The sequence below is a fragment of the Rana temporaria genome, chromosome 1, assembly GCF_905171775.1.
Source record: "Rana temporaria chromosome 1, aRanTem1.1, whole genome shotgun sequence".
Classification (NCBI taxonomy): Eukaryota; Metazoa; Chordata; class Amphibia; order Anura; family Ranidae; genus Rana; species Rana temporaria.
In genome coordinates this window covers 221,556,402-221,569,006 of record NC_053489.1, presented here as the reverse complement: position 1 = coordinate 221,569,006, position 12,605 = coordinate 221,556,402, and the positions used below count along the sequence as shown (strand labels likewise).

At 40.7% G+C, this 12,605-nt stretch overlaps 1 protein-coding gene across 2 annotated transcripts in view; it reads right to left on the bottom strand.

Moving 5' to 3' along the window:
• The window catches only part of TTC28 (tetratricopeptide repeat domain 28), a 636,155-nt gene that overhangs the window by 200,992 nt on the left and 422,558 nt on the right, over nucleotides 1-12,605 (bottom strand). For both annotated transcript variants that reach the window (XM_040350766.1, XM_040350776.1), the window contains exons 9-11: nucleotides 8,848-8,977; nucleotides 3,728-3,946; nucleotides 3,069-3,234 (exon numbers count right to left, since the gene is read on the bottom strand). In XM_040350766.1, the coding sequence (XP_040206700.1) occupies nucleotides 3,069-3,234; nucleotides 3,728-3,946; nucleotides 8,848-8,977 (515 nt within the window). The remainder of the gene's footprint in view (nucleotides 1-3,068; nucleotides 3,235-3,727; nucleotides 3,947-8,847; nucleotides 8,978-12,605) is intronic.

Genomic DNA, 12,605 nt, shown 5'->3' with positions numbered 1-12,605 from the left:
CAGCTTCTTAAATGGCAAGGTGTCATTAACAGCCTTTTTCCACATCGGTAGCGTGGGGGGTAGGGCCTGCATCCACCTCTGAGCAATTACCTTTCGAGCTAAGAATAGGGTCTCCAAAATGAAAATTGTGTGATATTTATCCACCTCTACGTCAGGCATCAGCCCCAGAATACACAGCTTAGGGTCAAGTACCACAGGCGACCCCATATTGTCATGCAGAAAGTGGACAACCTGCGTCCAGTAAGTCTGAATATTTGGACAGCTCCAAATCAGATGGTAAAATGTGCCCCCTGTGGACTGACACAGACGACAGGTCGGATCGGGTGTGCGTTGGAACTTGGCCAGCCTCAGAAGTTTCAGGTATGCTCTGTGAACAATGTAAAGTTGCGTCAGTCTGTCTGACAGTTTAGGTGATGTAGCCTTGGTCCCCTCAAGTATCTCATCCCAGTCCGCCCCCTCTATTGGGCCTACATCCCGTTCCCAGGCCATTTTAGCTTTTTGAGTAACGGCTATTGTACCCCGGTGCCTAATGGTGCGGTATAGGTGTGAAATAAGTTTGGAGGGATTAGTCCCCAGGACAACATCCAATACCGGCGGGGACTCCGACTCTACCTCCAGGGACGGCAGCTGGGTTCGAAGTGCATGACGAAGCTGCAGGTATTTAAATGCTAAGTGCTGTGGGAGCGAAAATTCCTCTCTAAGTGCCTGAAACTGCTTGAGCCCTGGGCTTGATAGGACTTGGTGCAAGTATATTATTCCGTGTCTGGCCCACACCACCGAGTCAGGTTCCCCCGCAAGCTCTGGCATATGGCTGTTAAGCCACAGTGGGGTATGGGAATAAAATTTACCAATATTCTGTTTTTTAAGGGATATTTCCCATATCTGTTGGTGATGCTGTAACATCCCCGAGTTATTTGGCACAATGGTTTACTGTCGGGATGGGGGCGCCTTTCTTCTGTTACAAGGCTGAAAAGAGTAGCGATAGAGGCAGTGATTTTGACAAGCGAGTGACTGCTCGACGTAGCATCCCCTAAGATTGCACATCATGAATGGGGGAAGGGGGCGCAGTTTGGCATCTTTGCCCTGGGCACTGGGTGACCTTGTCCCGGCACAGATACCACTGTAATTTTCACTTCCTGACCCAGTTATTGCCACACTCTGGGAGAGAGGAAGTGAGTTAAAATCTCCCCTACAAAACAAAACAAATTTGGTAGACTTCTAACTTAGACTGAGAAAAATGATAGTGCCTGGATTAAAAAGAAAATGATGAATAACTTATAATGTCACATGAAAGAGGGAGCAAATGTATTCAGGTAAATATGATACCTAACCTGCTCCCAGCACTTGAACAAGTCTGATCTTTAAAGCCCAAATGAAGTCTTATACCTTTTTATCTCTTTGTAGTTCTGTATCTCTGTATGTAATAATTTAATACAGGTTTTGCTTGGAAAAATACTTCCCATTTTTCCCCTTCGGTGCTCTTTGCCAGCATAGCTAGATAACAGCTACACCACCCATCATCACACAGATGTAAATTGCAGGCAAAAAGAGAATGCCATACCAGGTCTTATACCGATTGCTGATTACTGAGAGCTCTGAGGTTGATTTACTAAAACTGGATAGTGCATAATCCGGTGCAGCCCTGCATAAAAACTAATCAGTTTCCTGGTTTTATTTTCAAAGCTTAACTGAACAAGATGAAGTTAGAAGCTGATTGGCTACCATGCACAACTGCACCAGATATTGTACTCTCCAGTTTTAGTAAATCAATGCCACTGAGTCTATTGGATTGCACATTCATATTAAAGCGGAGGTTCACCCTCAAAATAAACTTTCCAGCATCCTTACAGTGGAAGTAAACCCATCAATTTAACAGTTTGAAAAAGCAGTTACATTCCTGGCATGCGGGGAATGTTAACTGTCACATTGGTTGTTCTCTCAACCAAACTGTCAAACCATCCAATGGCTGGTGTCATAACTGATCACATGTGCAGCATCATGGCAGTTGAAGATTAAACAAGGCCAAGACGCGCCTTAGCAGCCCTCAATCAACTCCTCTTCACTTAGAAACGTCCATTCCCCGCAGGATTCCCCGCTCGGAGCCGGAAAACAAGGGCTCATATAACGATAAGTACAAGTAAAAAAAAAAAAAAAAAAAAGCATACTGCAGATGTTAGCAGTATGCTACAGCTAATGTCAAAAAGTGGATTTTTGGGTGAACCTCCACTTTAAACACACTTAAGGCTTCATGCACACAGGGCTTTTTCCCCCCTCACCTGGATGACTTTGCTCCAGGGAGGAAAGAGCAGCTTAAAAAGCGCACCTAAATGTTACATAACTATAATGCTATGAAAGTCTGACTTAAAAGACAATTACTATAATCAGATGAACCGCACATACTGTATTTACCATTCTTCCAATATAAGTGTTGTTTGACACATTCTGTTTGATAACTTTTTGCTTGTACAAATTATCCAGAAAAAAAAAAAATATGGAAGAAAAAAAAAAGAAATGCTATTTGCAGGCTATATAGCCAAATTATTAGAAAAAATGTACTGGGAGAATATGAAGACTGCATTTGTTGAACTGTAAATTCTAGATCAGTGATGGCAAACCTCGGCAACCCAGATGTTTTGGAACTACATTTCCCATGATGCTCAACTACACTGCAGTGTGAATAAGCATCATAGGGAATGTAGTTCTAAAACATCTGGGGTTCACCATCAATCTTCTAGATGCTTGGGTGCCAGTGGCTTCATTACTTTCTAACCTGAAACAAATATGCAAAGTTATTCTGACTTTCTAATTTGACTGCTTGTTCCTGGTCAGGGACAATATTGGAGCAACGGATAACCAACTATGACAACTAGAATTCTTAGAAGGATGTCAGCAATAACAGCCCTTGTATTTTGGAGTAGAGGTTTCCTTTATGTGCAGCTAATAGTGGTTAAAATCAAAATGGACTTTGACTGACATACCACATCTGTAAATAGGGATAAAGGGATAAAGGTTGCAGAGACTCAAATCACTGCAGATCTCCAATTGACCTTGGTTGTCATATTACATACCTTGTGTAGTAAGAGTCCACTCCTAAGGTTTCACGTACATTTGCTATGTATTGCTCTAGAACTGAACTATTCGATCCTTGAAAACTCATACTTCCAGAATCAGTAAAATCGCTGGTATTTTCCAGTGATGAGTCTCCCAGATAGCATTCATGAAACTTCAGAATTCCTGCAAAAAAATTGAACAGATGAAAACAACTTAGTTAAAGTTAAAGTTCTCTAGATTATTTGCATGAATTAAAATTCTTTGTGGTTTCCATTTGTACAATTGCAATCTATACAGAAAACGAAGTTAATTTGCAATCCCAAGTGACCTCAATATACTCCTGGCTTGCTGAGCTTAGGATCATTTCAGTTCCTCAATATCCAATGTGTATGAGGTCTTAGTTTTGATTCCAACTGAGCATTTTCATGTTGAGTCAGCATTTTATTTCAAGCCACAAACATTTAGTTAAACAGTTTCATTATTAAGTGAGCAGGGCTGTAGAAACTGTAGAGAAAGGTATCATAATTTAGAAATGCAATTATCTACAGCTTGATCTAGATAAAAATTTCAAAAGACAAAAAATGCATTTTTGCTTTTTAACTTCAAAATGATATTCTTCATGGTGTTGTGATAGCTAGAACAGCAAAGAATAAATATACAGTATCTCTTCTCTCACCTGAACCAGGTGCCAGTAACCAACTGTAAAGATAACCAGCAGCTAGTGAGTAGTAGAGCACCAATCCTCGCTGGCTATTAACAGTCTCCAGGATTTGGTCAATAGTCACAGGGGAGTAAGGGTCAGATTCTTGCTGCCCAGTTTGTCGCTCAACTAGAAGGTCTGCAAAAGCTCGAGTTCTTCCCCTCTCTGCAACTGCCAAAGCTTCATCATGATGTCCTGCAAAATATATTCAAATTGCATAAACATACTGTACATGGTAAACCAATTAAGTCAACCACCAAAATCATTATGCTAGTCTCAGAAAAAGGTTAATAATAGAGGAACATAAGTGAAAATACATGTTTGACTGCAGTCCTGCAAAGCTTGTGCAGCTACTGGCCAAAAAAGCCACCAAAACAGACAATGAGATGAGTTTATGAAGTCAATAAGTTCAACAATGAAAGGTGTAGGATTTTTCTACAAAGGAGTTATCCATTAGGGTTAAATCACTGTGATATCACTATGATTTAACTAATGATGGCTTCGTAGAAGTGTATTTGCCTCTAGGTTTTCCTTTTTAACCTGCAATCAGGGTAAATTCCTATTAAAAATGCTGCTGGTTGTGGTCTTCTGCTACCTGACAACATACAAATTTCAATGCAAGTGCATTGCTGGCATACACTGCATAGGTACTTTACTAGTATGTAGGAGTTGGGTGATGGATTACTTTTACTATTATACTGTAATGACTTTGGTAAATCAATTTATTTTCATTTTGGGTAGAGTATGGAATGGTTACATGTTTGACAGAGTGTGAATTGAAACCTATTTAACCTCCTCCCACCCAGCCACTGTACATAAATGGCCTGGTGGGCTTTTCCTCATTCTGAGTGGACATTCATGAAAGTCCTCAGAATGATTGGCTGCAGCGCAAAATAAAGAATGAGGAGAGGCTTCCAAGATTTCAGTGAGTCAAACAAATTATCACTGGCCACACTAGCCTTGATTTGGCAACACTCCTCAAAAACAGAGACACTCCTTAAAAAACACAGTTGAGAAACCATGTATATATGATCCAATGAGAGCACCAAGCAAAAAATCCAAGAGTCCTATGTTTTTAAAATGCGTTCAGAGCAGAAAAAGTATAGTGTGTTTCTGGGGCTAAACAGACTCCTCCTTCATCAGATTGTAAGCTCTAACGAGCAGGGCCCTCTGATCCCTCCTGTATTGATTTGTATTGTGACTGTACTGTCTTCCCTGATTTAAAGCGCTGCGCAAACTGTTGGCGCTATATAAATCCTGTATAATAATAATAATAATAATAATCATGGCTCAGGTATTTAGAGTGTTAACATGGACTTGGATAGGCAGATACAAGATAGAATATGTTCCTCTACTTGAAACGGTTTGAGAAGGCAATGTTATGTTATGTTAACAAGTGTAGCAAAATAGAGTGATGTGCCCTCATGGGGTGTTAAATAGAAAAAAAGATGGTGAGATTTTTGGGGGAGACTCTTTGGCCCCCAAAACACATTGACTTTTTTTCTTCTATGAACCAATTTTAACATTAAATATGTTGAATTCTTGAGCATTTGTTTGGCACTCTCATTAGACTGTATACAAAAAATCTGACAGAGTACTAATCCATCGCCACTCCATCCAAGACAACAAAAAAGTAATACCCTTAAAATAAAACTCTTAAAAAAGGAACTAAGCCAAAGTATTGTATTTCAGTATTACAGCACCGAAAACTTGTTTTCATACTAAGCCAACAAAACATTAATAGATCTAAACCTGGACCTAATATTATATATTAGTTGTAATATTCTCGGTTCCATTCACACCAGAGCTTGAATCTCCAAAATGCTCAACGTCCAAAATCCCATGGTTTTCAATTGTTCCTGTTCACACATATACAAAGAGTTGCCTGAATTTCAACTTGTAGCTCAAAAAAGTTTATACACTTCTTTTGACCTACAAGCTTCAAACTTTAACCATTTTTGTCCCAAATAGATTTCAGTTTGGGATTGCTGTAAATTGTGTAAAAATAAATAAAAAAAGGATCCCAAAAGTGTGCATTTTTTCCCTACTAATGAGTTTTTAATTGCATAAAATTATCAAAAAAGGAAGAAAAAGATGCCTGTCAAAAGTGTACAAAAACACCTAACAAATGCTAAAAAAATAGCATGTAAAACAACCAAACATGCTCAGCTCATATGTGAATGCAACCTAAATGTAACTTCAAAAGTTGTAATTAATCTTCCTAAATCTGCAGTTTCATTACAAAAATATTTACAGATCTTGCCACGAAGGTCCTTTTTCAGGCATTTCCTGTGATGATGTAAGAAGTATCTCCTAAATGTACTCCTGGGTTGTCTCCCTGACATGCATGCTCTTGGTGATCCCCGGTTGTCTCCCTGTCATGCATGCTCCTAGTCGAGCCAATGATTCCTAAACTACATGTATATAGGAAGTTCCTCACACAGGCCACAGGAGATCAGCAGCACTGAGATGCAAAACAAGTACCTATATATGAAATGTGAACAAGTTATTTTCTTAAACATAAAATGGCAATTGTTTATGATACACAGTAATGTTATATCATATCATATACTGCCATCCAAGTAGGGTTTAGATCTACTTTAAATCTTCCCTTTTACCCACCCATGCTACCAGCAAACAAAAGGAGCCCCTCTCCCATACAAAAGGAACTTCATATATCAACATGCTATAAATGAATATAAGAATGCAACCTAATAACATTTTAATGCGATACTACTCTGGTAGCTGAAAACAATCTATCAAAGCTTGTTTTACTGGTCTAAATCTGGTATGAATCAAGTGTTAAGGATTTGAAAAACAACTTTTCTGGGTTTCTTTTAGTATTCTCGGCTGCCTCAATTTATTGGGGAAAAAAATACACTTTTCCTTTTACAAATTCCTGATTAGTAGCTAAACATTTCTGTCTACATATTCAGGAAAGCTGAAGGTCCTTTTAATAACTACAATATTTTTTGTTTTGCAAGGTTACTGCTGTAAGAAAAAAATCAGACAGTGTCTTGCTCTGCCTCCATGTTTCCTTTTTATATTCATGTTTTTTAAAATTAATACCATGCATGTAAACATTATGGTACTTTTAAATCTGCTCCATCAGTTTCCCCAAAACTTGCAGACTTGTTAGGCTGTCGAGGAACTCGACAAGGCAAGTTTCTCCATTCCCGTTGAGGAAAAAGAAGACTTGCTCTCTTTTTGGCTCGACGGGATGGTTTTGACGTTTTTTGCCAAGAAACTCTGTCGTGTGTACGAGGCTTCAGGCCTCGTACACACGACCGTTTTCCTCGATAGAATCCATCAAGAAACTTGGTGGGAGAGCTTTTTTGCCGAGGAAAACAGTCGGGTGTACGTTTTTCATTGAGGAAACCGTCAAGGAACTCGACGAGGAAAAAAGAGAACAAGTTCTCTTTTTCCTCGACGGGAGTCTCAATTTCCTCGTCGTGTTCCTCGTCGGGCTGTTTTTCGATGAGAAACACGATCGTGTGTATGCTAAGAAACCTGCGCATGCTCAGAATAAAGTATGAGACGGGAGCGCACCTTCGGTAAAAGTAGCATTTGTAATGGAGATAACACATGTTTCACGCTGTAAGGCCGGGTACACACGGACAAACATGTACGGTGAAAGCGGTCCGTCGGACCGTTTTCACCGTACATGTCTGCCAGAGGGCTTCTGTACGATGGTTGTACACACCATCGTACAGAAGTCCGCGCGTAAACAATACGCGGGGCGTGTCCGCGGTGTCGCCGCGCCGATGATGCGGTGTCGCCGCGACAATGATGCGGCGACGTGGGCGGCCCGCCTTTAAAATGCTTCCACGCATGCGTCGAAGTCATTCGACGCATGCGAGGGACGGCGGGCGCCTGGACATGTACGGTAGGTCTGTACTGACGACCGTACATGTCCGAGCGGGCAGGATTCCAGCGGACGGTTTTAAAACAAGTCCAGGAATATTTGTCCGCTGGGAAAAGGCCCGGCGGGCAAATGTTTGCTGGAATTCGGCCCGCTCGCGCCCACACACGACCAAACATGTCTGCTGAAACTGGCCCGCGGACCAGTTTCAGCAGACATGTTTGGTCGTGAGTATGGGGCCTAACAGACTGAAAAGTGCAAATCGTCTCTTACCAAACTTTTACTTAACACGCAGTAACATGAGATTAGCAAAATCAGCCCCAAGGGTTGTGCCAGTAGAATCAAACTTCCCCTGCCATTGTATGTGTTGTACGTCACCGCGTTTGAGAACGAGGAGATTTTGTCTTAACCGTGTGTACGCATGGAAAGCTTGTCGAGTTCCTCGACAAGCCTAACAAGGAACTCGTCGAGGAAAACGATGTGTCTTTTCCGACGAGTTCCTTGGTCGTGTGTAAGAGGCCTAAGAGTTGACTTCCCCTAACTTTGCATAGATTTACTTCCTATTGCATCTCAGAAATTGAAAGAAAATCTTCCCAAAAGAACACAGACAAAAAAACAACCCCCAATAAACAACAACTATTTCCTACTCTACTGGCTTGAGATACACTTTAATGAGTTTATATCATGTGCTTCCTACTGAAACAAGAAGGATATATTTCACAAAACAGTCATTGCACTGAAAAACAAAGTGTACATACCATAAATCCTACTATGGCATATAAATTACAGCTAGTGGTAGTTCAACTCATTGAATTGGATTTTTTCTGTAAAGCTGAAAATGTGCTACTTGTCCAATTTACATTTTTGGTTGTGGCAGGAGAGAGCTTGAAACTTGAATTTTTAGCAACCCACATATAATCTAATAACGGCAACAACAAAATCAACTGCTTATTTGCCCACACCAGACCTGCTTTCTTATTCATGATATGGGCAGAGAAAGCCAAATCAGCAGCAATGTAGCAGTCTAAAGGAATAATGGTCCCTGATAATGTGATTTAGGGAAGGGTCCACAAAGTCAGCTACAGTTATCATTCTTTTGCTGTTAACAACCTCAGCTGAAGACAAATTCAGGTTTAATGATTTAAAAGCAGCAATGAGTTACACGTGTATGTCAGGTCCACTTTAACTGTCATGACAACTGTCCTTTTCCACCAGATAATGTAGCACTTCTTACCAAGACTGATGAGTACACGCTGCAGAGCCTGGTATGACGAGGTTTGTAGATCGAAGAGAGAGAGCTTATAATCAGTGCTGAGCTGGGCTTCGTGTCTTATTGTTTCAAATAACGCTGAAGCTCGGTAAAGCTGAAACCAGAGAAAACAGTTTGCTCATTAAATATTTGACAACCTGTCTTGTAATTGAAGCCTCCTTGAGGAATTGTGGCTATTTTGGTCACTTCATACCATTGTAATTAAACTGGAATTATGGAAGCTGCGCTAAAGAAAGAGCAGATGCTGTGGTATATTTATTTACAGTGCGCAGTATGTTTTCATTTTATGTATATTGATTATGCTACATTTCTGAAACATAAACCAACAAAATGGCAAGAATGTTAAGCGAATATGCTCTATTTCTAGCTCAATATTTTCCACTACAGAAAAAGAAAAAGATTTGGGGGAACACATGGGCCTAGCATGCTGCTTGTGGAACACCATGCAGGTAATTTTTTAATGCAGAATGCTATCTGAAAATTATTAGTAGACATAGAGCCGAGGAATTTGATTATTTCAAATACTTAATTCTGTTTTCGGAAATCTTTAGTTTGTTGAAAAGACAACTTTTTTCAGTTACGTTATCCTGTTCCACCACCCCTCTCAGTAAAGCACAGATAGTAAAACACTTACTATTGTCCAGGCTCCAGAGTTCTTCACCAGCTTCTATAGTGGTAGCACACCACTTGTGTGAAGCGGGCAAGTGGTGTGCATGCACAGTTGGTACTGAATTTGACTGAGAGCTTTAGCTACAAATACTGCGTGGCACCCAGAATGAAGGGAAGTATTTTATTATTTAGGCATCACTCAGGAGGCAGGGGAGATACATTAAAGGAAAACTTTATCAAAATTGAAGTTGTCCTTTAAGGAAATCCATGCTAACAAAAGCATGTAAGTTGCCATTGTTGACCTCTTCTGAAAATGCTAAAGGCATGGCTGTTATTTTGCTGTCGGTGATGGTACCTTTTTTAAGTCTCTGGCCCAGCACAGATCAAGAGTCTAACTTCATTGTGATTTCCTTATCTGCATGCTCATTCCAGGTTAGCGATATAAAAAATATTAAACCCTGGGACAGTCAGGCAGCTAGCACTTTTTAATAGGAGCATTCTGAAATGATACTCTACTTATAATCCTCTTGCTACATGTTTCCTTTAAAACTACCCTTATGTTACTTAAGTAGTCTTGTTAAAAAAAAAATGTTTTAAGTAATACAGTAGGTGTAGTAAAATGCACTATAATATCTGAGCTGAATGGAGCTAATCCAAATCTGGCATTCTGCCAGGGGGTTCAGAAGTACTATGCTTTGAACACTATATTGTGACATTAATTTCTATAATGATTCCATTAGGGGGGCTTTTACAGCTCTAGTTGGTATATGCTCACCAAGAAAAGTTGCATTAATTGAGTCCATTTGGTATCCTTTAGGAAAGTTTTCCCAATAAAGATTGCAAAACGTAGAAAAAAGCAAGAAGATGACTGCATGACTACGCACCAAAACACTTGCATATCAGTTCTAAGAGGACATATTCAGTTTAGTCTGATGGTGCTTTGTTGCTTGTAAACAAAATACATGCTATATGCTTTTAGAGATAATTTGAAATTCTGGGAAATCTTTGTATATAGTTAGTCTGATTTAAAAATACACATGTTCATCTAGTTCAAACCACGTACAAATAGAAAACCTCCATATACACAACCGCACACCCACAGTTGATCCAGAGGAAGTAAAAATCCCAATAAAGCATGCTCCAGCGGGGAAAAAAATCCTTCCAGATTCCCCAGGAGGCAATCAGATATTCCCCGGACTAACTACCTCTTGTGCTAATACCTATAACTAGAAGTATCCTGTTATATTTTGTGAAAGAATCCTATACAATCTACTAAGCCCTTGGAGGAGTTTATCCCACATCTCTTATGCCTTGTACACACAAGAGGAATTTCCGACGGAAAAAGTCAGACGGAAGCTTTTCATCGGATATTCCATCCATGTGTATGCCCCATCTGACTTTTTCAGTCGGAAATTCCGACAGAATTAGATAGAGGGCATTGAACTTCATTTTTCTTGGCTCGTCGTAGTGTTGTATGTCACCGGGTTCTTGAATTTGGTGTGACCGGGTGTATGCAAGACAGCTTAAGCAGAATTCCTTTGGAACTCCGTCGGAAAAACCATCACAGTTTATTCCGACGGGAAAACCAGTCGTGTGTACAGGGCATGAGTGTTAAAGAAGCTTTTTATGACCAAACTTGGAGCAAAATATAAACAACCCTTAAAAAGACAACTTGTAGTCAATGGGCCAGATTCAGGTAGGGACTGCGTAACTCGGTGCGGGCGTAGCGTATCCTATTTACGCTACGCCTCCGCAACTTTGACAGGCAAGTGCATTATTCACAAAGCACTTACTCCGTAAGTTGCGGCGGCGTAAAATCATCGTGACCCCACGTAAATGAACGTATCCCAGTGCGCATGCTCCAAATTAACCCGCAAATAGTCAATGCTTTCGACGTGAACGTAAATTACGCACAGCCCTATTAGCGAATGACTTACGCAAACGACGTAATCAAAGGAAAATTCGACGCTGGCCCGACGTCCATACTTAACATTGGCTATGCCTCATATAGCAGGGGTAACTTTCCCCCGGAAAAAGCCTTACGTAAATGGCGTATCTGTACTGCGACGGCCGGGCGTACGTTCGTGAATAGGCGTATCTAGCTGATTTACATATTCTAGGCGTAAATCAGCGTACACGCCCCTAGCGGCTAGCGTAAATATGTAGTTAAGATACGACGGCGTAGGAGACTTATGCCGGTCGTATCTTAGCAATATTTAAGCGTATCTCAGCTTGAGAATAAGCTTAAATATACGACGGCGGGGATTCGGACTTACGACGGCGTATCTACTGATACGCCCGTCGTAGGTCTACCTGAATCTGGCCCTATGTGTTTAAACCAAGTCATGGCTTTTTTGACAACCTTTGCTGCACTGTGCTTTTGGGGGCCCTCTCGGACGATTTTAAGTCCCAGAATACTGGCTAACCATACTGAGAAGAATGAGATGCAGAGATTTAACCGCACTGCCCGCAAAAGTTGAGATAATGAAACTGACAGTTAGGGCTGGTTCACATGTGTGCGGCATGTTTTTGGTACGTCACATTTTTATGAGTGTTTTACATGCGTTTTTAGGCACTGATGCACTTTTATCAAAACACACGTTCTAATATAGTTTAATGGCAACACCTAAAACGTTGTGCAAAACATACATAAAAAAAAAATACACCACATGCGTGAACTGGACCTTATTTCAATGCTAACATTGAAATGTTTACATGAAAAATTATTGTTAATATTAATTGTTTATAGAAAAAATTGATGGTACATGCTCAGATACAAAAATTCTGTTATTTTGACTTTTTTTTTTTTAAAGTGTATTTTGTGCGTGTATTTGGGAGAGGAGCCAGACTGCAGGAGTTGGGAGTAGGCAGGCCTCCCCCAGAGGTAATCTGCCACCTTTCTCCATGCCCCGGGTGGCAATGGCGGGTGTGTGAGGGGGTCGTCCCACACAGCCCGCCCTACCTGCTCCGCTTTGAAGCCCAACGGGGCAGAGGGACTCCCTATAAGGGAGTGAGAGGATCTAGCCCGCTCAACCAGCCCCGTTAGTCCTTCGCATCTCTTTTTTAGAGACCGCGTGGTCAAAGTGCGTGCATGTTAACCCAATTTCGAGTGC